This window comes from Melanotaenia boesemani, chromosome 8, assembly GCF_017639745.1.
Source record: "Melanotaenia boesemani isolate fMelBoe1 chromosome 8, fMelBoe1.pri, whole genome shotgun sequence".
In the NCBI taxonomy this organism is placed as follows: domain Eukaryota; kingdom Metazoa; phylum Chordata; class Actinopteri; order Atheriniformes; family Melanotaeniidae; genus Melanotaenia; species Melanotaenia boesemani.
This window is the reverse complement of record NC_055689.1, coordinates 29158436-29185262: the sequence shown is the minus strand read 5'-3', so window position 1 is coordinate 29185262 and position 26827 is coordinate 29158436. Positions and strand designations below refer to the sequence as shown.

The window sequence follows — 26827 nt, the reverse complement described above, 5'->3', positions numbered from 1 at the left end:
CAATTTCATGGTTGATCAGTGTGGAGTGTTGAAGCTGTGCCGCCTTCTAATTTGCTCCATCACTCCCCTTAGAGCTGTGTTTGTCTATGAATGTAGAATCATATGGAATTCTGCTTCATTCGCCGGCTGTGGATGAGGTTGTCACTCTGACCTTCTGGCTGCAGACTCAATCATATGTGTGGTGAATAACAAACAGTTAGCGAGACTTGCAGTCCATTTATGTAGAAAAGTGCAGACAGAGCCGTCTGTGACACCGTTATTCACACTGACATGTAGAAGTAGTTTTAGCTTCTCGGAGTGTTGCTGCGGTCTCACAGGCCTGAGTGTTACTTGTCACACTTTACCTTAAAAGCTTCTCCATCGAGGCAGCTGTTAAAAGCTCATCTGCTTTTACTGCTGTTATTAAAAAGCCATTCAGATTTCCATAACTCTCCATTTACGTACCAAACATGAGCTGTAATCTAATATCCATGGACTCCTCGTCTTCACATCTGGCTTTACCTTCAGGTTACATCTGGATCAGTGGAAGTAATTGGTTGTGTGTTGCGTGGCACATTAAAAGTGTAATTGGCTGGTTAATTTGATTGGCAGCTGTGTGGATGATCGTGGAGAAACATTATGGAAGGACATTCTTGATTATTGTGGCTGCAGCTGGCACATTTCACACGTGCAGACAAGACGACATGAATCAGCTGTGAAATAAAGCGTTGTGTTGATCATCTGACCGTCGACTTCACGCTCAAATCAACAGTCTTGCTTAATCAGATTTGGTAACATTTGTGTTGGCCAGCATAGCCAAGCAGCATGGGGTGATTGGGGTTGACTTGTCATTGAAAGTACTTTTTTGAAGTGTTGAGAGTGTTGTCATTCTGGAGGATGGAGTTATGTCCCAAATTCCCAGATAAAGGATAATCACTGGCTCCAGACTCATTTCTTAATGTCTGGCTATTACTTAGGTGTCAGCACAGTAACACTGACACCTGACAAATGACATTGTCATTGTCCACATAACTTATAAGCTGAAGATGTTATTTTTATAACTCAGTGTGTGAATTTGAGCCCGTACACTGTGCAAAACTTGTCAGCTACCCAGGTTTCCTAGCCATTATTTATTGCAGCACTGGGTGTTTTTTTTTTCTTTTTGTGCATTTGAGCCAAAAGGAGGAGGAACAAACTCTGCATCAATACTTACGCTGCAGCCTCTCCTCTCTGTCTGACACAACCCAGATAGAAAATAAAAGATAAACCCAACTAAGTTAAAGATAACCACTTTCTATAGTTGACAACAACTGTGCTTGTAACATTTATCAAACTAAGAATTCATGTTTAAATATGTAGAAATATCAGGATTTTCCATCAAGTTTTAATCAACATTTTCCACAACAACAGCAGTGCGATTATGCGGCTAATATGAGCTGCTGTGGCAGCACGTCATGGTGTAGTACCAGAAATTAAACACAAGACTTGGTTCATTTTTATTTGAAGAGACGGCCAAATGCATCTTTCAGAATTTATTTAAGCCAGCTTCTCTTGTTTTGGACATTTGCCTGGCTAATAATCTAAACAGTCATTTGGAAAATAGAGTGATAGATTTAAGCAAATGGACCACGGCACACATCTTTCATAGCCCCTGTTTTTTCCGTACTCGCCCTGCTTCCCGTCTTCCAAACTCCAAACCTCCTGATGAGCCTCTTTTCTCCTCGCCCTTTCCCGGAACATCCACCACTTTAATGGATTCAGCGCCTTTCAGATGTTATCTGTTGTCAGGCACCTCATTTTAAACATCTCATCGCCAATAACAGCAGGAGCAGTGGCACCGTGATGGTGTGAGGTTTTAGAGGCGGGGTGTGCATCTAGCAGAACAGGCCAGCTTTTAATGGACATCCATTTCGAGAAATAGATGAGTTTCCAGTAAGAGATGGTTGGATGATGAACTGTAGTGCCGCGGCTGATGATTACTTCATTATTTTTCTCTTAAATATACTTTTCCATGGATCATGGAGGGTTCCTGTCTCTTAACTTAATGTCTCAAAGTTGTACAGAGTTCTAAAGCACTAATTTTCTGTTTATATAAAACAATAAAAAATGCAAGAAGTTCACAGGTGTGACAAGGTGGAAATATGCTTTACAAGTATTAACAGAGCTCAGGTTTCTCTTGATTTGGTTCCATGTAATGGTTTTTATTCCATCTACTTTGCAGCTCTTTCTGCAGCACATGAATGTAAAAAAGTTGACAGAGCGAAATATGTTGACGGCTTCTGGAGCGGCAGGTCTGCCAGCGCTCCAGCTGGGGTTAGTTGGCACGGTGTGAGATGCAGCCCTGCCGAGGGTTACACAGCAGATGAAATCCAGGAGCTAAAGTCGATAAAGCACTTCTATGACCCAAAAATCATCCACTCTTCTACACGAGTTCATGGGAGGGCATCATTAGTCATGTGACAGATAGTCTTCAAGCATCCAGGTTGATGACTTGGCAAAATCAATGCTGTGTTTATAATTATTTATGAACAATCGGGGCACCCCTTTCCTTTGGAAAGACAATATTGTAATGATAATGGATCAGTTTCATTATCTTCCTCACTGATTCTCATTTGAATTGATCTTAAGACCACATGATTAATTAACCTTTGACTGGCTTTGTTTAGGAGATTTATGAACAGCTGGCAGTGGGAAAACTGAGTCACTACTACCAATCTTGAGCCACCAACCATATCACTAACATATATGAGAAGAAGTTTTGTCTGAAGCGGTAAACACACACCCGCCTGGCTGGACCACTGTGGGACCCGATACTAGCAGAGTCAACTGGAGGTTTATTGGTCAGCCAGTTTACTTTTGGTTTAAGCTGCTCTCTACTCTTCTGTGGTATCCAAGGAATGGAGGTTCAGGGTTGATGCTACAAGACAATGTCATAAAATACACAGGAAAATACCCACAATAGTAATTAAAATAAATAATAATAATAATAATAAAATAGGGCTGCTTGCATTGCACATTGTCTCGAGAATGAATTAAATAACTAAAAATGGGCTGGCTGCTATAAATTGATCCTACTAGGGAGCACAGCAGTATTATTACTTGTTGCTGTAAAAAAAACATAACATGAACGACAAAGGCTAAAATTTGTAAAGATAATGGATAACAAAAACACATTTATAAAGGGACAGATGAACTATGCAGAGGTAAGAACAGAAAAATAGAAAAGTTGGACAAAAAGCAGGAAAACAAAAGAGAGTGGAGCTCTGTGGGTTTTGAATTTGAATGAGATTTATTTCACCATTTTAACCAATAGGAGTGGTCAGAGTTTTACAACTTTGCTGAGGAGATCCTCTGGTTATCTCTTTAATTTCTAAATGTGAAGTCTGTTGATCAGTAAAATCCCAAAACTTTTTAGGTGTGTCTTTATCTGCTGGCTCCATTTGTCCCAACAGACTCACTTCAGTTAAACTTTCACTCATTCAGTTGTCGTCTTTTTGCTCAGGAAAGGTGATTAACTTCTTGTTGATTTAGGAATTATGTGTCTATTCACCCTTTAGCCATGACTTTTACAATTCTGATCCTTCAAACATTGGTCACCACTCTTTAGATTTTCTGGTTTATTTGCCTCTGGCATAACATGACATACTATTAGTATGTGGACTCTGGTTAAAGGGCCCTAATGTCTAATCTGTTGACTTTGACTGCTCCCTTTAGCCTCCACGGCAGCCTGTGACAGCCAGGAAACCCCACTGGCTGATTGAGGTAACTGCTGCATGACATCCACCAGCTTTGGCCATTATGCTGTGGAGGGAAAAAGGCATCACAGGCAAATGAGATACTTGGGTGGCTGCACAAACAGTCTGGAGGTCGTTTAAGCAATTCATTGCTTTGCCAATGATCTGTAAAAACAGAACACTTTGTTGGCTTTCCTTTGTCTCTTTCTCAGTAGCTTCCTTTGCATTCTTCTTATACTTCTCATATCTTAATTTAACTCAATTCCTCCTTTCTGTTGTCTAAAACATACACTTAAAACACACTTTAAGGACCCAAATCCTCTGTGTTGCACCTGGCTTCTACAATAAGGCTGATCAGAGGCATCCGTCTCTGCATTCCTGCTCTGATTGTTCCATAATGGGCCCATAACATGAACATTCAGCTCCATTGTTTATGCCATTAGTCACACAGGCTTATGGAAAATTACAGCAATGCTACGTTGAAAAGCCATCAGCAGGAGCAGCAGTAGTTCGGCGGCAGCTCTGTGCCAAGACGCTATCTATCATATGTGCATGTTTCCTCTCCTCTCCATTCACAAAGCTGTTATGAAACAGTAATCTGCTAGCACGCCGTGGTGTGATGATGAAGGATTTCTTGATGGCATGATATATGGGAGCATTTGGCATAGCATTACACAGCATAAATATTATGCATTTGAAATAATCTGCCTATAACAGCTTTTTTTTTACTACAACTCGCACACATGATGGAACAAAGCTTTTAAAACAAAAAAATAATTATATTTGCACATCAGCGTAGCTTTAAAAGGCCAGTAGAAAAGATTTTGATGCATGAGCATCTGCATCAAATAATGAAGCAGAAATCTGTTTTTATTTTAGTATAAGAGTCACTTAAGATATTAAATTTACCAGCAAGTGTTATCCTTGCTGAGGCTCAGTTAATATATAAAACATGACTTATACAGACCATGGTGTCAGTCATGGAGACCCCCTTATCTTGATTTGTCAACAATCTATGTGTAATATTCTGCAATGACAAAGAAAAGACCATGGCAATGATCTAACAAGCAAGACAAAACTTTTCCTTGGCCATTTTGACATCACCTCAAACAGGCTCTATTTTACGGAGCCCATCTGGTGACATTGATAGAAAATAAATTAACACGTGGCCTCGGATTACTAATGGATGGGAACATGATAATTAACTTGTATTCAAGCATCAGTTATGTGTGGAATTTATGGCTACAGCAAGCATGTATTGTGTCATGGGATGAATTATTATGGTGTAAATGGTTGAACAGTTTGCTGCAAAACAGCGAACAGAGAGAGGGCACCAGGCATACCATTTAACGGTGGCTCCACCACTTTATTGTTCCAAAAAAACTACAAATTCCCAGAAAACTATAAACAGTCTGTCTACTCTATGATAACCCTGAGGTGGGCATACATCCCACTAAAACCCTAAAATATTAAAGAATAAGCTGGTCTGTTCCAATGATATCCTGCAGTCTCTTGTCACGATTAATAAGAGACACTTATGTCTGTTCATAAGGGACTAAATAAATGTGTGAACATTTAAATGAAATTGTCGACACATTAATAACACATGAACACAACTTAACTATCTGCCATTGTCACCAGCTGAGATCCGTACTTATGGATTCAGGTGTAGACATTGAATGGGCTTTTCCTGGACCTCCTTAAGTTTTTCTTTTCCAGGGCAACTTGTGAGCATGCCTCAACTCAGTGAATTATAAAATATAAAAAAGACCACCTTCTCCTGAGTACCCAGCCTGAGACTGACGCTAAGAATTGCATTTTAATTTATTTTTTGAGGATTCATCTCTCCTATCCTGACAAGTCTACCAGTCCCTGCTATAGGAAATTCCTCTGAGAATATTGCTGCCATCACTATGTTTAAGTGAAGAGATGAAGTGCACAGTGCCTCATTCCTTCCACATATTCTGTTGGAAATTGTGGTTGAAACTTATTATTAAACAGAGTTATTATCTGATTAGTGGAGTGCCCCTCTCTAAGGTTCCCCTAACTCTACAAAGGAACCTTATTTCAGTTGTATTTACATCCGAACTTAAAGCAGAAAGTTGCATTATAGTCCAGCATTTATTCATTTATTATTTATGTTTTTATAAAAACAATATTGCACATGTGCAAAAAGCTCACTCCCAGGCACGAAGCAAAAGTTACAAGCAGCTCTGACAAACAGATATCCAAATACGACAATATTCAGGGGAATTCTGGATGCAGCCAGTTATTGTGTGACATTCATATAAACAAGTGTGTTTCTTTTTAATTATGTCTAATGCTCAAAACCATGAAGTGTTACAACATATCAGAGTTAAAAGCATGGAAGAGTTATTACATGGGATGCACAATTAAATCACCCTATCATTGTAGCTGGACTGTTTTCAGCCTGTCTTTTGATTTCATGAACTTACCCTGAAACTTAAAAACATTTATATACATTAAATTTAGCTGGGCACATGAAAAATTCCTTAACCATGTAAGCACTGCAAAGTTAGTGAGCTGCTAATTGTTTAATAGGATAGTAAATCTTCTGAAACTGTGTTTTTTTATCTTTTTTTAAACATTTTCATTAATTATTTTGTGCTGAGTCAAAGATAAGTTGATGAAGAAACTCTAAATCTGTTCACTTATCTTTTTAATATGCATTTGTTTATAATGCAAATTTTTTTTATCCATGGCACTAAATAGAAAATAAATTACTTAAAGCAGTCATCTCCAATTGATGCATCCCTAACTACACACACACACACACAAAGAATCCAAACTTAAAGTAAAAAATATGTATAAATTGTATTTTTGTTGATTTAGTGAAAACCTGTTACAGCTTGAAAAAGTTTACAGGTTGTAAAATATATTGTATTGATAATCTAATGTATTGAAGAAATGTTCTCCCAAAAGTTCTAGCCTTCATTTCCCTACCTTATATGCACATCTGCTGCATTTTATCTTGCAGCAGCGTGATTATTCATTAAATTACACACTTTGCGTCATTAGTAGCGCTGCAGTAATTAATGTGGCAGAGGTCTCGATGCTGGTTTCTGTGTCGTGTAGTTACTCGATGGTGATACAAGTCAGGCAGAGAGGACAACATTTTTCCACAAAACAGGCCTTCTGATATAATTGAAGTGATGTTTCAAGCTGTCACCTGACCCACATACACAGACAGCACGTACAGCACACACTCGCACTCACTCTTAGTACAAAGCTGCATGGACTATAGAGGTGTACACATTTTAACTGGAAAACACAGGAGGCATATGGACACAAAAACACAGCCCCTCAGATGCACAAAGTGCACCCGCTGCAACCAAACATTAGCACACACATATTGGTAGCATCTGCTGTTGTAATTGCGCAGCATATCAAAGGTTTTTAGTGGTTGGAAGAAAGAATGAGGGCAGCTGATTAGTTTTGGACAGCTAGCATAAATGCATTACTTGGTCATTCATCTGTGGAGGCACTGAAACATGATTTTTAGAGACATTTTTGGTGACTTTACATGCCGTTTTGAGTGTGTTTGTGCACATATGTCATCCTCTACACCGATGTGGACCTTCTTTTTTCCCATTTCTCTTCCTGTTTCACTTGTTTACTCACACAAACACACCTGCCTTCCTCTGCCTTCCTCCACGCTGCGCCGGTCTCGGCTCAGTCGATCACACAGGTATTTGGTATTCATGGTCTATCAGCATGAAGCTAGAATGAGATGCATCAGAACGAATGAGAGGAGGGAAGGAAGATGAGAGAAGGAACAGTGAGTATGGGGAGGAAATCATCAGAACATCAGATATTAAGTGGGAGAAGATGTGAAATTGAGAGGGAAGGTCATCAATGTTTTGCTTCATTTGAAAGGTGAGTCATAACACAAACACAACAGCGCATGTGTGGATAGGTGTGTCTACATTTATATAAAATGCCAAAGGATGAGGCAAAGCAGCGATGGACAAATGGATGCAAAAAAAAATCACAATGTGTCTGTTAGAACGATTGAAAGCAAGGAAGTAATGGTTAAAGAGTCGGTATGAATACACAGAGATGGATGCTACAGTAGGCAGCCTACAACGGCTTCCACGCTCGACTTCTCTCGGCCAATTACACCCTTCACTAGCTCCTTTTCACCTCTATCCCTCTCCACTTCTTTCTTCCTTTACATCATCACCACACTCCTTCATTTAGCCATTTTTGTAAAAATCCCCTTCAAGCAACTTTTGCAGATGCCATCAAATCAACTGCAGCAAGGAGAAGTTTGAGCGTTGAGAGAAAGAGGAGTAAAAAGTGGAAATTTCAAGTTAGATGTCATAAATGCTAAGGATGTGCTCAGTCTGCTGAATACAAAGAAGAAGAGAGGCTTTGAGAGTGTGAGACATGCATTAGATGTGTAAAGCATAAGTGGTCTGGGAAAATGAAAGAAAGTAAAATGAAGGACAGGAAGCTTTAGAAAGTAGAGGTCTGGGAAGATAAAATGAGATGATATGAAAGAGGGAAGCAGTATGTACGCTAAGGTGTTGTTAAAAAAAAAAAGTGTTTACTGCGTTGGCCTTAAGGTGCAGAGAACCGCATTAGACAAACACACACACACACATTTCAAAGAAACACATCAAAAAGAAGAAAAAAATAACACTAACTACAACCAAACAAAATACACGCCGTCCGACAAGATGCAACAAACAAGAAAAAAGCAGCTGGTTTCTGTTCAGTTGTTGGGTTTAGTTAAATGGTTTGTTTGCTTTTTCCTAAATATTTCATTTTTTGGTCTTTTCTGCTTCGTAGTGTTTTGTAAAAAAAAAAATTACAGTTAATTTTCTGTGCTATACTTGTTTTTTATGTTATTTTCTACTTTTGCTTTTTTTATTTTTCTTTTGAACTTTTTCTTGTTTGTCTTGGAAAACAGTTGTGCTTTGTAGAATGTGTCTGTCTAGTTGTATTTTGGATATCTTAAGTTCTGTGTAATTTAGTTTAGTGTTTTACAACCAGGAGCCACTGTTGTGTTCATGGCTATTTTGAAATGCAAACATCCACTTTCTACTTACAATCAACAACATTTAATGACTTAGTTCTTCCCATTTACATTGTCTTGCTGTAAGGGCATAATAACTCAACTTTGGCTTGTAAATACCACCTGTTAATGACCCATCAAGCAAAGGAGTTGGGTTGGATGTAGGGTAGGGTTACTATGTATGTATGTCCCCTTTCAGTTAAAAATGTGTTTATCTTTTTTTTTATTTTTTGCCTACAGGTGTTAGCTTAGTACAAGCATTTTGATTGTGATTTTATGTTTATACAAGACTTTTGGAACCCAGACAAGCCTTGATGCTCCTTACATGGGTAGAGAAGGAAGAATATGTTGCCACAATAATAAAGAAAGGGAAAGACCAAACAACAACTTTTTTTGAACGTGTGCTAGAATCCCGCTGAGAATGTTATAGTGAGAGATGTCAACATCATGTGGATGCCACTTGGTTGGTAAACAAACAGCAATTAGCTATGTTCACTAATGTCTTATTAATGCTTCTGCAAACTTAGATTTTCCAAAGTCTGGCATGTACAGATTCACGTTCTGTTTTAAAAGAGACCAATTACTCCTCGACAAGAGCTGGTTTAATATGTTTAACAAATATGAAGATGAGCGCCCACAGAAGGAGACAGAGCTGCTTGAAGCTAGACAAATGATATTAGATATAGAAAGGGGGAGTGGTACAAACAACATGAGCAAATGGAGATGGTTTAAAAAATAAAGTAGAGATGCTATATAAAAAGAGGCAGGTTTAAAGAAAAAAGACAGAAAAGTAAAGGAGGGAGAGAGAGATAGGCATACTGTCAGAGAGGTGGCAGTGTCTGTCTTCTTTTGTGTTCCACTTGAATTCATCCCTATCTGTCAGCGTTTCATTCACACTTGCTCGCTCACTCTGTCATTGTCATGCTCGCAGTTTCTCATTCTTTTCACCCTTTTCTTTCTGGCTCCTTGCCTCTTCACCCTCACTCTGTTTTTCTCCGTCCCTCGTCTCTGCAGCACATCACTCTTCTCTCTTCCTTCACCTTGATTAAGCTCCTCTTTGTGCCCTCTCGCCTGTCTCCAGCACCTGTTTTCTTTTTAATTTTGTCCACTCTTATCACACTATTCTCCTTCTTTCCTCTCTTCATTATCCCATTTTTGGGTAGTGATGCACAGATATTGCCTGTTGGGTAACCTATTATCAGTTAGGGAAATGTGAACATTTGATTCTCATCAATCCTCAGCAAAAACCTCATTCTTAAGGTTGTGCCATCTACTCTCTTTGATGTGTTTTAAGCTACTTTGTACTCATTAATGTGTACTGACAACTCTGCTCCTTCTTATTCTTGGCCTTTAACTGTATGTAAAAGTCCTGTTGCAAGGTTATCTTAAGCGCCATCTTGACTGGGTTTTGCTGTTGCTGTGTAAACAAAGAGGAGGTTGGTGCATTGATGTGTTAAATCAGTCAGATAGCAGCGTACAATCTAATGTTGCAAGTCAAATATCCTAGTTTTACAATCCAGGTGTAAATGTTTGTCATATCTATTAATAAATCGTCAACCTTGAAGGTGTATTCTAAAATGCTAATGTGCAGACAAATCTGTCATTTTCAAAATACATGTTTGTGCATACAAAGCCTTTAAAGAGCCAGTTTTATCAATTTAATTAAGTTTTCCCTTGTGTTGATTTCATGATTTGCACATAGAGAAAGTTGGTACTTGGTTACTATTATCAATAAAAAAAAAGATGGAATTTGCTTGGAAATTACATAGTAATTTATACATTTCAGGTGATAAAATTAAATGTTGATATTGTGTCTTTAAAATAGTAAATAGATGGTTACCTCTGCTCATCATGTCCCACATCTCTCAACTCAGCCATACATGTAATCAATCAAGCTAATTGTTGTTAGCTTGCGTTATTGTTAGAGCTACTTTCACCACTCAGCCTCTTTTTGTTTAAACATTGGAAAATTTCTAAGATAGTAACTTTATCTGATATATCTGCTCACATTCAAGAAGTAACATTTGTTAGCACACAAATTTTTAGCTACTTATGTTTATGTTCTCCATATAAGTCGACACAAGATCAAAATTTTGTGTTTTAAGAGACAAAGTGGGCACAGCAGAGACTTTGCTCCATTTGGGACTCTCAGTTTGTGATTTCAGGCCAGTAAAAAAATATCCCCTTCTGCTTTTGGGAAAGGGCTGCGATTCCATTGGAATATTGATGAATTTCCATCCATTTTTTTTCTTGTCATCTCTACTTGGGAGCTTGTCTCTGCTGACCATACTGGGATGTGCACATTCTTCACACCACTGAGATTAAAAACCCTTCCATAAATGATGAAACTGAAGTTCAGCAAAAACACTTCAGACTGCTGATAATTTAGCTAAATGTTTAGAATGCATAAGTTGGGGTCATTAAAATAACTATTTTAATTTCAATATGCAAGAGATATTTTTTAACTTTAAATAGAATTGTATGTTGTTCTAACAATCAATTTTCCTCCTTTCTCATTCTGGCCATTTGTAGTCAAAGATGATTAAGTCTCCCACAGTAACTTTTTAATTAGCCTTAAATTTAATTTAGTCGAATTAATTGGACTTGACTGCAAAATAATTAAATTCCTGTTGTCGTTATTGTTCAACACTTCCCAGAAGTTGTACCTGATGTCAAATTGGCTTATGCTTTGTTTTTAATTTGAATACAAATTTATTTCAGGTAGCTTTCTTTTGTCTCTCTGAAACACGTAGACACCCTGAGAGCTTTTCATGTTTGCTTTTTTTCTTTTTTTCTTCCCCTCATTGCTTCCTTCCTTTTCAGTCCATCCCGATTTTGCCCTACTCCTCCTCCACTTTGCTTCCCCCTCCATCCCTCTTTCTCCCCTCTTCGTTCCACCCAGAGTAATTCCATCTCTCTCCCTGCAAACAAAGAGAGCTAATGACATGCTGACACCGAGCCTGATGATTGAATTCATTAGGCGTGCACAATAATTGTCAGGCGGGAACGTGCACGCACCCATCTATTCAGAGGACAGCTGTCAAATAATAAGCAAGAGAGAATAGCTTTTTATTGTTGCACTGGAATAGAGTGAGAATGAATATAGGGAAAGAGGGAGAGAAGCACCTGTTGTAGAAGGAAGAGATAGAAGGCTCTCAGCATGTCAATTAGATTGCTGTGTTTGTGCCGGGTTACAGGTCTGTGTGATGCACTTGGTATTGTGCTTTAGTCGTATTGTTGGTGTATGTTTTTTAAAGCAGTGCTTTATGTATATTTTGTGACCTCAATATTTGAACTAGATTGGACTTAGGCTTTGGGTAGAAAAAAAAAGGTTTTTTTTTTAATACTTGCACACCTGCTTATTAAACAAGCTTGTTGGGTTGCTTTCTTTAAGTAGACAGTAAGATAAACCCCACTGCTCTGCTGCCATTAATAGATCATACAGTACATTACAACTATTACAATTAGGGAAAAACCTGCAGATGACTAAACAAGAAAAGATGTTCCTAACTGACCAATTGTGTGGTGGACCAGTGTCTGACAAGCTTGACTCTGATAAAAATAGTTTATTAGGACTGTAATACTGGAGTCTGTATAGCAGAGCAGACTGAGCTACAGATTTGGTAAAATGGGTCCATAGCATACTTTTATCCACAGATTGGTTATTCTGTGACTCTGCGCACCAGTTTTAAGACATTTTGTAGTTGCTCTCCATCCATCTAGCCATCCATCTTAACTAAGGTTGAGTTGTGGGAGCAGTAGCTTAAGCAGGTAAACCCAGATTTACCTTTTTTCAGCCATTTCTTCCTTCTCATCCCAGGGCATTCCTAGGCCAGCTGAGAGACATAATTCCTCCATCATGTTCTGCGCCTTCCCAGGGGCCCCTACCCTGTGGTATGTGCCTAGAACAACTCCACAGGGAGGCGTCCAGTAGGCATCCTAACTAGATGCTTGAGCCACCTCATCAGGCTCCTCTGGATGTAAAGAAGCAGCAGCTCTGTTCCAAGGTCCCCCCGGATGACTGAGCTTCTCAACCTTTCTCTAAGGGAGAGCCCAGCCAACCTGTGGAGGATACACATTTTGTTTGCTTGTATCTTCATCATGTTCTTTCAGTACCTACTCACAGCTCGTGACCATAGTTGAGGGTAGGAATCAGTCAACTGGTAAATCCAGAGCTTCGCCTTTCAGCTCAGCTACTTTTTCACCAAGACAGACCGATGCAGAGCCCTCATCACTGTGGATTCCACGCCTGTCGATCTTCCACTCCATATTTCCCCACACTCGTGAACAAGACCTTAAGGCACTTGAACTTCTTTACTTGGGGCAGGACCCTTTTTCCTGATCTGGAGAGGATCCTTAATCCAGTCTTGGGTTTGAGGGTGCCGATCCCCATCCCAGCTGCTTCACACTCTGCAGCAAACTGCTCCAGCAAGAGTTCAAGATTGCAGCCCAATGAAGCAAACAAGACTACATCATCTACATAAAGCAGAGACCCAATTCTGAATCCACCAAACCGGATCCCCTCACCACACATGGCTGTGCCTTAAAACGCTGTCTATTAAAGTTATGACCAAACTGTGCATATCCCTGCAAATTGCATCTGATAGATACCAGCAATTACTGCAGTAGCTGGACCCATGATGTTGTTTATTAGACTATTTCCCCATTAAGCCAAAAAACAGATGTTAGTAGGATTAAGTGGGATTCCTATCTGCTGCTGAAAGGGGTTTAATAAAAACTACATAAGTTTGATATATTGTAAGAATGCTCGGCCACTTTTGTGGCACTTTAAATGCAACCATGATACATATTTGGTCATATTTGACTGTGTTTCCTGGCAGCAGTAGTAGTGATTGTTTTGGCTGACTTTTCTATTTTTAATTTTTTTTTACATATTTATTTGAGATTAAGAGAATTTAACTATTTTTCTTTGCAATAAATGAGGGAAGCATTAAGAACTCTAACCCCAAAACTAACATAATCAGCAACATGAATTGACATAAGAGAGGCAGAGTTTTGCAGATGCTTATTAACACATGCACTCCCATATTTGGCTTAATCCTCTGTTACTTAAGACATTTTCTTCTGTTAAACAGTAAATTGTGGAGCTGCAAGATTCTAAGAGTTTTGATTTAAAAATTTAGGACATATTTCAGACCAATAGCACGGAAAATATGTCACAGGCATAAACCAGATCTCTCCCTTAGATTTCTCAAATTTCACTAGAACAAATCTCATTTCAAATGCAGCGTCCTGATTCTCATGAGCCCTCATTTTAATTTGAAAAAGAGGCTTTCTTTACTGTTTCAAAGAACTGTCTACTGCATGTGGTTCAGTATTAATGATCAAGCCTTAAGGGAGAGTCCAAGTACCTGATTTATCACTCGGTGGTGTTAGTCAGTTTAACATTTTGGTATTTGTTGTAGTTAATGAGCTTGCTCTCTGATTTAGCTCCTTAGTATCTGTCCAGCTGCAATTTATATGCTAGTTCTTTTCATTAACCTCAAGTAGCCAAATCAATGCTCTTCTTTAACTTCTGTGCTTTGTCTAACCCAAAGGAGCATGGGGGGAGCATGGTAAGGTGACAGCGGGTCTTGTGTCATGACTTTGGGTTGGACATTGCACTAGTATTGCTCATTTAACTGTATATAAATACTTGTCTGTAAATTTTTGTTGTAGCATGTACTTCTTATGATATTCTTGGTTATTTAAGGTGCAATAGGTTTGAGTACTTGGAAGAAGATTAGTCTGTTTATCATCTGATATCGTTATTTCTCTTTTTGTTCCGCGTTTTACAGAAGACAGAAGAGGACGAGTTGGTCTTGACTCCAGATGGAACCAGAGAATTTCTCACATTTGAAATCCCACTCAGTGACTCGGGTTCAGCAGGTTTGGGTGTCAGTGTCAAAGGCAACCGATCCAAGGAAAACCATGCAGATCTGGGCATCTTTGTCAAATCCATCATAAATGGAGGAGCAGCCTGCAAGGTACAGTACCACCTTCTGTAATTTATAGGAATTGTGAAAGGGCAGTTAAACACACTCACTGGCCACTAGGTACATCTGTTCAATTACTTGTAAACACACATCGTGAAGCAGCCAATCAGATGGCAGTAACTCAAAGCATTCAGTCATGTAGACAAGGTTCAAACTGAGCATCAGTCTGGGGAAGAAAGAAGATTTCAGTAACTTTGATCATGGCATGGTTTATTGATCAGAGTATTTCAGAAAATGCTGATCTGCTGGGATTTTAACACACAACAATCACTAGGGTTTACAGAGAATGGTCAGAAAAAGAGAAAATATCCAGTGAGCAGCAGTCGTCTAGATGAAAAGGCTCTGTTGATGTTAGAGGAGAGTGGACAGACTGGCTGGAGATGGGGATGGGTGATATGGCATATAACTGATATTACAATATTCTTTGGCTTTATAACGATACATGATATGTGTCTCAATGTTTTGAAATCTCCTCTGAAATACATTAAAAAGACACCAGTACAATTTAAATAAATTTCATCATGAATTTTTCTCTTCCTAAAAATATTTTATTTTGAACCAGGGACACTCACTTATAAACATTTAATAAAAACAAGGGTCTCCTCAACCATTATTGTAGGGGGGCATCCCAACCCCACAACAGCAACACTCCATGTGTCCATGCCTTTTCAATAGTTTCTCAGCGTGATTCTTTCAAACAACGAGCAGCACATAATAAAGTACTGAAAATTTCTCCTTTCTGCCAGACATCAGTTTGATCCTAGAAACAGATTTTTGATCTTACTGGTCTCACGGTAACTTTTGTTTGGTTGTTGGTTGAGTGGCGTCTCCTTTACACCAGTAAAATTTGCGGTTTTGATGCAACATTTTTTGTTTACCTAAAGGACGGGCGGCTGCGAGTAAACGACCAGTTGATTGCTGTCAACGGGGAATCGCTATTGGGCAAAACCAACCAAGACGCCATGGAAACGCTACGCAAGTCCATGTCAACGGAAGGCAACAAGCGCGGGATGATCCAGCTAATCGTGGCCAGACGAGTGGCCAAGAGAACCGAGGTAACCAGGATTAATATGGACTGAATGAAATGAAATGTACTTTTATTCCAGGGGGAAAGTAGAAAATAGTAGGTGTATTTTTTTATTCATGAATCTTTTGGTTTTTGTTTTGTTTTTTTTGTTTTTTTTCCAAAGAAATAAGAATAATTACTTAATAAATCATTATAATTGTTTGCCAGAGGATGATGGCTGTTAGCAAGAATGACCTCCTGTATCTTTCTGAGTTAATGCAGTTGTAAATGCAAGTGTACACACGTGGACAAAATTGTTGGCACCCTTCAGTTAATGAAAAAAAAAACTCACAATGGTCACAGAAATAACTTTAATCTGACAAAAGTAATAATAAATAAAAAATTCTATGAAATTCTGTAGAGACTGCATGACCAATATTAGTTATGGAAACAAAAATCTCACAATCGTAAGACCCTTTAATTATCTGAGTAGAAAATTACATAGAGAGAGAGGGACAATTCATGAGGTACTTATAAATATACAGTCCAATTCAGTCGTAGTCCAATTATAATCCAATCAAAACAAAACCATTATATGATGCACATCGGTCCAATTCATGATAACTGTGTTCATATAAATGCAGTTCATTAAAAGCAATATAGCTAAAGAAACCAGTACATTGCATCAAATCTTCTCTTTGATTCAGTCTTCCATCCTTAACTGCTTCTCTGTACTTAGGCTGTAGAGGTTACGCAAAACAACCTCTAGGTCAGAGGTCTGCAACCTGTGGCTCTCTCGACCTTCCACAATGGCTCTTAATATATGGCTAGAAATGCTAAAGAACTAACTAATGGTTTTAAATATAGATATAATAACAAATGCAGGTTTTTAGCTATTTTTAGTCATTTTTTTTCCCATGGAATAATTGCATTGAATTTCCACAACATAATGACACCAAAAGTACCAGTAAAATCTTTTAATCTATTTTTCTTGTCATTAGGTTATAAACTATGAACTATTTCCTTTAGTAGATATTTATCAAAATTATAAGTTGTCTTTTTTCGAAAGGTCTTGTAACATTTGCTGCTCCAAATGGGTTTTATTTATCTGGGCTGAGGAAAACTTGTAAAGGTTGTAAAGGTTGCAGTCTCCTGCTATAGGTGACGGCAACTTTGGCAAAGGAGATGCCTTTGCACCAAAATGCTTGTTTGTGTTTAATCCAGTCACTTTCTCTGTTATCCGATAACATAAAACCTTTCTCACAGGTTCCTCCTGTGTGTTTCTTGAACCATTTCTCGGCCAGAGTGAACTTTGTTTTCAGCCAAATTATAAAAACTCAAGTTCTCTAATGAAATTGATGAAATTAAATGAGCTTTTTTTACTAGAGCCTAGTGGAAGGTTTGATATTGCAAATTCCCTGTGAGCTAAATAAAGTATTTTCCATTTCATTTTCCAATTTACAGCATGTCCATGTAACAAAAGGTCCAGCCATAACTCTTTACAGGCAGCCGTATTACGGTGTAATACAACAAATATTAGACTTCCAATGTACTCAGTGAAGCCTGTATTGTGTAATCAAATTGCCTTTTTCAGGCTTTCCCTGAAAGTAACTACAGTAGTTAATACATATTTAACTTAAATTACAGCAAATTTCCTTTTTAAATGTCTAAACTGCCATTAAGCTGGTTATCCACAACAAATTAATTATAATCTGTAAACTGTAATTCTAATCAGTGTTTTCCTTATTGTACTAAACAAGATTTTAATTTAGCTGCAGATGCGATGTGTTTGCTTCTTTGATTTGCTCTGACTTTGAGCCATCTTTGCTTTTTGTAACTGACTCACACTCAGGTTTTATACATTCACACCTCAGAGCTATATGTTACAGCTGTTGGTGGAAAACTAGAAGGGAGAACAGCCAGCATAAGGGCATGTCAGCATTGATTATAGAGTAAAATGAAGACTGCTTTCATTAGCTAATGCTCTGAGTTTTACTCTACCAGCTGTTCTGGGGTTTGAACCAGCTTTCCTCCTTCCTCTGACTTCTGGCTGGCTGAATCATCGTTACTTACAGACTGCTTTTAAGTTATGTCAGATGTATCTTTGATCGTTTATACAAAATTTAGGTTGTGTGCAACCTCTCTGAGAGGAAAGAGTTTATAATTATTGTGTCCTTACTCATCTGACATTGTCTACACCTGCGTGGATACAGAATCATAAAACATTGTTTCACTGAGATAAAAATATAACACAACCCAAAGCAGACACCTGGAAACACCTTTAAGAGTGTCAATTAGTTCTTTAACGAATAACAGTAAGCACACAGTAATTTACCATCCCCCTCCCACGCTAGCTTGCCTCCCTCGAGGTAGGTGGAAGAAATAAAAAAAGGCTGTGAACTAAGCAACACAACTTTTTCTTCCACTCAATGTCATGTTTTTACATTGTCTGTACACCTTGGCCTGTCGCCTGCTTGAAAGCTGAGGCTGAGTCTGTGTGTGAGACTGTTTGTGCATGTTTCTGTGCAAGCATATGCCTCTGGCACTGCCTGGCTTCCCTCCTCTCCTTTTCCAACATGGTGTGTCAAAGTTTTGATTTCCCCTCGGTCCGTCTGGTAATTGAAAGCAGAGGCTAAGCCTGGAGGTGTGTTTTGTGTACGTGAGTCCCTGTGTGTGTGTAAACCTACGCACTGTGTGTTTGTGTCTGCTTCTGTGCATGCATATAAAAAATGTAGCCAGGTGCGTAGTTTATGCTTTTCTGCATTTGATTTCGAGGCTGTATTTGTTTGTTTGGTAAGATGGGACTGTGTTTACATGTGCATGTGTTGCACACACGTCAAGGCAGTAAGACTTTAGCGAGAACACGTCTGATGAATAAAATTCGAGCACTGAGAGTCTCGTCGATCTTTGCTTCCATGCATAGCTGGAGGCATGCCCCGAGGCTCCACAAGTTTCTGGCAATTTAGAAGAAATATTGTCCACGTCACTTGGAAAACAAAAAGCAGGGGGAAAAATATATATATTTTATGTACTCCTATTTAACGTGACTGCTCAGTGATGATATAAAAAGTCCTTATAGAGTTATAGATTAATACATAATAACCATCTGTCAATCAAATGCTAGTTAAATCCTTATAATACCCAATTACAGTAGGATGAAAGCCTTGGCTCATTGTGACATTTACTGACATATGAGATCAAATAATCCTGTATTTACTCTCTTCCCTATGTCTCCGTCCCCTGACAGCCAATCTCAAATCAATCTGAAATGTTTGCTGTTGCATAAATCACAAGCCCAACTGCTTACGTTCCTTCATCCATCCCCATAGAAACGCAACGAATCGAGAGCAGCTGACTTCCACATCACCGCTGGCACCCGGAGGGATCGAGCCCTTCCCTAAGCTCAGTTAACAGCCTGAATATACAATGAGCTGCGCCATGATTTGTCAATGCAGCATCAGTACAGCAAATCCCCTCTGCTATTATGGAGGCCGACTTGTTCCTCAGTCGGCCAATTCATTAACTTTCTCATTTAAAGTCAAGAGCAGCCAGCAGTCACAGCACCATATGGCCACCTTTGAAACTAGTTTGTTTCTGAGGTTGATTTGTTGACACTCTGTGAAGTTTTGATTTGTTTTGTTGCTCTGTTGTTATTTAAACCAGTGCATTTGACCAGCATTTGTTTTTTTCTATTGCTAGAAATATTTGGAAGTAGCCAAAAAGTTTGAATAAAACTGTATATACTCGATACTTGGTTAATGGAGACTTTTGTTATCAGTGTATGCTGCAAATGATAGTGTCATTCCCTCCGGGATAAACATCACGCCATAGTTCTTGTTCACTGATGAATTTATTTAAGTACACCTTAGCAGGCTTAAAGAAAACCACCATTGAACTATCGGCATACAGATTTACAAATAACATGACTTAGCACACCAAATTGTTCTATGATTGTACACAAAGATCTAAGTAATCCTACCTCGCTGGCTGCACATAACCAAGAGGGAATGAAGTAGTTCAGCAAAAGGAAAAAGAAAATCTTATGACGCCTTTCATCTTCCTCCAGCATGGCAAAACCTTCTTCTGCCTTGTGCTTTAAGGGCTGTTGAACAAAACCAAAAGGGGTCGATGTGCAACAAGGAACGTTAGTTTGGTTCCTTCCTGATGTCATTACAAAAATCAGGTTCAAATAAATCAAATCAAGAATACAAATTTCCAAAACGTATAGACAATGACATATTTATGGCAGTTCAAATTAGACTATTTCTTGATATTCTGAATTTAAACTACTTCAGGGTAAACTTCTTGGACTCTCCCATCTTAAATAAAAGTAAAGGTCATTGCTTGTTCCGGTGGTAAGAATATTTCTAGTCTAGAGATTTTACCAGGTACTCTTTTCCTTAATAATCCAGACCTTTACACTTCACACTTCTGTTATCTCATGTTTGTGTTTACTTTACTGACAGACAAGGATCATTGGACAAAGACTTTCTGCCACAATCCCATCCCTACCTAGCTAGTTAAAGTCATTGATTGGGTCGATTTGGCTCCAGTATTGACTCTAGTGTTATTCCTCGTCATATGATGCTAGCAATGATGGTTATCTTTATAGCAAGAGCTGTCATTGTCATCAGCAAGAAATGCAGAAGCCATAGCAAATCAATACGGTCAACGATCCAATGGGCAAACACTGAGTGCAAAAAACACACATACACTTTCTCTCTCTAAGGCCATAGATGTGTGCTTATGGGTGACAGGGCAGGCAAATGGTCTATTTGTCCAGCAAACAAGAGTGTGTCATCACAAGTCTTGAGGGAAATGTCAAGATGGTAACCTTCCCCTGCAGGGCTTTGCTGGCTAGCAAACAGCCAGTGGCTCAACAGCCTATTGGAAATCCATGCTCATTTATCCTTATCACACTGGTAGCATTAGCATGGGTAGCTGCCCCTGTTTCCATCCATTACCGTTAAGTAAATGTTGCCACTTCCTTTTATTTGGTTTCTGTTTTTTATTGTACCTCTGTCAACTTAAACACAGAGGATCATTTGTTCTTTGTGGGCCTATGAGCATTCTCGAAGCACTTTGCAAAAGCCTTAGTGGGTCAGAAAGACATTTTTTTTTTACTTAAGTGCAGAAGAACAACTACCAAGCAAATAACACAGTGAATTTAACACCACTTTCCTCTTAATTTAGGAACCTTCAGAGAACCCACTGGGGCCACAGCCGACCTTGAACACATCCTTGGATGACCATGAGCGCAGAATCTCTCACTCTCTGTACGGTGGCCTTGAAGGCTTGGATGACAACTTAATGCCACGACAAGGAATGATTCCACGGACAATAGGTAAGACGGGAATTTTGGCTTTTTGTACTGATTCTGTGGCATTTATTTCCTAGCTGAATTCTTCAGCGTGGTACTACTGTGTGTTGGATCTGGCTTTGCAGGCACACATTTATCTGTTGTAGTTGTCTGCTGCCTTTTAGGTTTCTACTGTTGGCCCATTTTCTTTGCTCTTCTTGTAGACCACTGGTGTCAAACTCCCATCCTTGAGGGCTGTGTCCTGCAGGTTTTAGATATTTCTGTGTTTCAACGCACCTGATTGAAATTAATGGGTCTTTGTGCAGAATTTGACAACAAGCTGTTGGATCCATTGGTTTGGTTGTGTCAATTTGAAGTTAGAAATTGACACAACCAGAAATCAAATTTTAACACAAAGATGTGATTACATCTGTTTACGGGTTGAAAACTGTCAATCATCTCCTCGGTTCTATCTCATGAAGAAGGGGCTGAAGTAATACTGGCTTTTTGGAGGAATGCAGGCAAACCTGTTTCTGTAGCTTGTGAATTTTCTGAAATTCTGTTATCCTTCAGACACAAATAGGCACCAGTGTTGCTGATATTTGCTTTGGGGTTCTGTGATGAGCTGACACTATAGTTAATGGCACTAAATACATTCAGTGCTCTCTTTCTCTTTGTGTTGTTTTTTTTGTTACCTAAGCATACTATTTCATAAGGCCACACTTATTTAAACACTCTTCTGTATTCAGTAAGTGAAAATGTCAGGGGCTACAGACAAATTAAAGAATGTTCTCTTAACAATTTGTTGTCTTTTCTAAAGGCTAGGTGTCCTTGTACATGTGTGCTAATTTACATGCTTAAGACCTTTTCTGTGTCTAGATGACCTGTCATTGCTCAGTGAAGCACTGAGTAAGCTTGAGAGAGAATGAGTTTATGTGTGTGTGTTGGACAAAGAGATTAGCAAAACATATTTGTATGCGTGTGTTGGAGCTTTGCATGCATCTGTGCGTGATTGCGTGCATGTAGCACTCGAATGATTGATTGATGGATGGTTACGTTTTTTGATGACAAAGAAAGGCCTCTGTACACCAGATGGTCCAACAGCACAGCTCGCCTATTTTAATATCACAAATGATCCCAGCCTGTTCAGATCTTTTGTCCTCTGCATTTGCTTTGATGCTTTAATTCTCAGAAGATGAAAATGATCATGTCTTTCAAAGAAACAATAAAAAGCTTTTATTTTTGCAGCATAATTGCAAACCAGTCCAGAAAAGTAAGTGGTGAAAATACCTGTTTAATTAGCAGATGTAGGGTTAGACAGAGAAAACAACTTTTAATCATTTTTTTAAATCAACCCCTACTTACTCAGCCTCATTAATCAATGCAACATAAAGTGAAATTGTGAACTCTGTCCTCCCTTCATGCAAATTAGTTGACTTAAGCCCTGTTGTAACTGTAAACAAAAAAGTGTGAGCTGCAAGTGACAGAGAAAGTGTTAAAAGGTGAAGCACCATCATGTTGCCACAGTAGCTGCGTTCAGCCATGCTTAACAAACAGAAAGAGCATGTAATGAGGGTCTAGAGTGAAAGCACAAGCCAGATAATACAGGAGTTACTGCAGTTGTCTGGTTTAAAAGTGCCATTGTTGTCACTTAGCCAGACAAACTGATGTTTGTGTCTTTTTGTCCTGGTGGTTTCATAACAGCAAAAGTTTAATAGCTACCAGATGTACCACTTACTCTACCAAACTTTAGCCTGAAGAGAGAAAGAGACAAATAAAGGCCAAGTAATTTACAACTAATTTATTACTTAGTTATCACATAATAGTCAATAACAGCCTTTATGCTTCCTTTACATATGTAAAAAGATATGTTCGTGTCAGTTGCAGACAAGTATCACTATCCACATTCTCCCACGCATCCTTTACGTTGGTATAGTTGTTAGTAAATACATCCACCAGAGGGTAGAGTTTAGAGTTTTTACATCAGTGTCAGACAACAAACTAATGTAAAAAAATAAATTCTCAGAAATTAATTCCAAAATGTAGTGTCTGTTTAGATATTGATTAGCACGGGTATCGATACTGAAATGCCACTTTGGTGTCTGATGGTTCACAGAAAGGACCAGCCACCTTTACCTATTTTAAACAGGCACTGCAGCAGGCAGCGGCTTCTTCATGGAGGACCCATTGTTTACAGTGCGTCCAACTTAGCAACTTGTTGCTATAATTATTAAGTTTTTAGCCCTCTCTAGCCTGTCTTTCTATTTTTTGTTGGTACTGCACCATTTGCACCATCAGGCTAGCCATTTACAAGCTCTTTGAAAATGAACCAAAATACGCATGTAAACGGCACAGAAGATGGACAGAAAGCTTCTTCCATATGCAAATGAGTATATTATGTAAAGCATAAATAAGGCTTCAGGCCCATTCCCAATTCCTCTTTTGACTGTGGTTCCAACCCAGTGTTTCCCAGTCCCTGGGACCCACTGCCCTGCATGTTTTATATATTTCTCAGCTTCTACACACCTCATTCAAATTAATGGACCTATACACAAGGTTCTTAAGTTCTTTGCAAGCCCATTAATGATCCATTAATATCAGCAGGCCTACATATTGTAGTTCCAGTGTCCTTACTCGTTTATTCTGTAAGTAATGCCAGGAAATTTGGGGAATACCAGAATTACTTTGAGGTAACTTTTTTGTGTGGAAGAGCCTGGATCAAAGGACAGGAAGAAACCAACAATGAGATATTGAAGGTAGTCCAACATACAGTAATGTTGGGTTGCAAAATATTCCCCGGATAAGATAAAATGTTCAAAATGTGGAACAGTATCCAGTCATCGACCCCAACAAGATTAAAAAGGATTATACAAAACATGATGGTGCTCCCCTTCACTGACCTCCCCTCAGATTTTCGGTGTTTGTCACATCCAGCTTCTGAGGATTAAAGTCACAATGCACGTTTGCTGACTCAGTGAATACCACCTCTTGCCCTTCAGGTTTTATGATCCACTATCATGTGTGACAGAGGACTGTTTGCACAGAAAAATCCAGATGTAAAATCGGCCTGAGTGACCACCTCCCTCTGATGCCACATCCCATCCTCAGCAGAACAGGACACCAGTTGCTAGAAACCTCCAAGGCTTGGCCTGCAGAGGGAATCTGCGTTCTGTAATGTTTAGCCATCACAGACACATAAAACATTCCCTGCTTATTAAACACTTAATCAATTCCAGAGTAGTTTTTCAGACCACCTACTGTGAAGTTCCAGTCTAATTTGTTATTTAAATATGTTGGATCATCATCCCACATGTGGTTTTTCAATAATTTTAAATGAAGTAAGTAATAAAGCTTTTATGGCCACGCTTTCCATGCTCTTCAGTGACCCAGAGATGTTAAATCACATTTTTTTTTCTTTTTTTAATCAAATTTAACTTTACAGTTTTGTCTCAGTTAGATTGGAAAGGTAAAGAGAGATGGCAGCCTTATTCAGAATGTTTTATTTGCCCCTCTAGGTGAAGTGGAGAGGATAAGGTGAGCTTGTCGTGTTTTAAGCTGATAATCTGCTTATTGCTGCCTTTAACATTCATTTCTTTTTCAAAATGTCTTTTTATGATGCCACCTCATCTATATTCTCACATTTTAGTTTCTGTAATTACACAGGCTTTTTTGTTTTTAATTTAATTTTATTTTTTTTCTGTGATAGGATCAAGAATATAAAAGAGTTGATAAAATAAAAAAAGAACAAAATCCTAATGCGGCCAAGAGCTTGTTGCACCATAAAGTACATCCCGAATAGAAGTTTTTTTTGTTTTTTGTTTTTGTTTTGTTTTTTTCCTTCGGCAACAAAATTTATCACAAACTTTAATTGAAAAATTGACTTTATTATCTAGAGGTGCAGCCATTGCTTCGTAAACAATGCAGGGATCTCAAACTCCGGTCGTCAAGGGCCACTGTCCAGCAGGTTTTAGATGTTTTCCTGCTCCACCCACTTGATTAAAATCAAATAGTTTTACATGACTCATTCATTTCAGTCGTGTGTTAAGGCAGGGAAACATTTAAAACCTGCAGGACTAAAGTTTGAGATCCCTAAGTACAAATCACAGTTTTTATTTTTTCTAAGTCCAGGTCCCTAACACCAGTGTTTCCACGGAGCTGAACTAACTTTCTCATTTAATCAACTAAAAACTGAAGAAAAATACTATTGCTCTTTCCTCTCAACAAGTGTAGCCGACTTTTCTTAGAGCGAGGAGCAGAATATGCTTCAGTACTGGAAGTGTGCACTGCACAAAGCAAGATGAGCCGCAGCAACATGACATGTTGCACAAATAGTTCATGGTCACTTGCATCATTGCAGGAAGTAAAAATCTTAAAACTCAAATTTGATTAATAGCCCAGAAAAGCAGATATAAGGGGCTAACGAGAAGCAGAATACAAATGTGGACATGATGACATATAAACATGCTAAAACACCATTTTATAGCCGACTTTAGCCACATTCCACATGAAATATTAGCAGCACCTACCGACAGGGCTGAGAAGTCAGAGCACCGAACTAGATAAATTATTACTTGGCATAACTTGTAGTTTACTCCTTCTTTTACATAAAGAAGAAATGTATCTACTATCATGTGTGATATTAATATCTGTAACAAATACAATCCTGGCAAAGTGATGTGTCTGTTGGGTGCTAAAAGCATTAGTAACAGAACTGGAGCCTTTTTTTGATGGAAAATAGTTCCCATGAAATTGACAGTTCTTGTAAAGGAGATGTTGATTTTCTTTAAATGACCTTTGATGTTTGTGTTTGGTTGAAACAAGTCATTTCATTCACCAACATGGAAAAGAAAACAAACAAACTATCTTCATGATTTCACAGCGCTACAAATAGGGGAAGCGTTGTGGTTTGTGGGCAGTTTGGATTCACTGACCCTTTTAATTTCCACTTATGGGAGTTGGTCCAAGTCTTTTTTTTTTTTTGATGGATCATCTGAAGGATGTGTAACTTTCACCATGTGTGGTCTTAAGTTGAGTAACTGCTGAAGACGACATGAGGTAATTTACTGTTCACTGTCTTCCTTTGTACTTTCCTATAAATGAACTTGCGGCTGGTGGAATGATCTGGAAAAGCTCGTCCCACTCTCAGCTGCCGCTACTCAGCAGCCAGCAGTAGAAGACCTTTCCTGGCAGCTCCCAGATGTGAACATGTGTGAATACGAATTAGAGCTTTGCATGCTCAGCAGTCATTTCTTGAATAAATTACTGTGAGTGCTGTGGGGTCCTTCACAGTTGCTTGGAGTAAGTCTGTTGTAAGTGTGCCACAAAACATAAATCATGCATTACTCTTTCTTAGAAGACAACATCATTCCCATTCAGAACGCATCAGGTTGCGATTTGGCCTGTGCACATGCTTGGATCTCCTGCTGGCTCTGTGCACTCTGAAGATGGCAGGGATAAGAAAGCGACTTAATTATTCCTTGAGGCCAATAGCTTTCAAGGCCCAGCACCTCTGGCAATAACCTCCGTACTAATTATGCAAATAGTTCGAGACAAGACTAAATGAAAAGTGGAGAAAAAAAAACTCTTCTGCATGCCGTTCACCCCATGTTATTCTCTCCTGTTGCTATCTCCAATCTCACACACACACACACACAAAAGCTTTTCCCTCTTGTCCTTCCTTCTCTGCTGTACCCCCCACCCTTTGCCTTCAGGTATGGAGTAGTTTTATACAACATAATAATGGCGTCTCCTGCAGAATCTCAAATTAAATGC

The 26827-nt window shown here is 38.8% G+C and overlaps 1 protein-coding gene across 7 annotated transcripts in view; it reads left to right on the top strand.

Annotated features, from left to right (window-relative positions):
* The window catches only part of pard3ab (par-3 family cell polarity regulator alpha, b), a 274947-nt gene that overhangs the window by 149427 nt on the left and 98693 nt on the right, over positions 1-26827 (top strand). For 4 of the 7 annotated variants that reach the window (XM_041991993.1, XM_041991992.1, XM_041991995.1 and 1 more), the window contains 3 exons: positions 14553-14741; positions 15635-15805; positions 20950-21100. In XM_041991993.1, coding sequence (XP_041847927.1) covers positions 14553-14741; positions 15635-15805; positions 20950-21100 — 511 coding nt within the window. Of the gene's footprint in view, positions 1-3693; positions 3742-14552; positions 14742-15634; positions 15806-20949; positions 21101-26827 lie in introns of all 7 variants that reach the window. The other 3 variants (XM_041991990.1, XM_041991989.1, XM_041991994.1) reach the window with 1 other exon arrangement.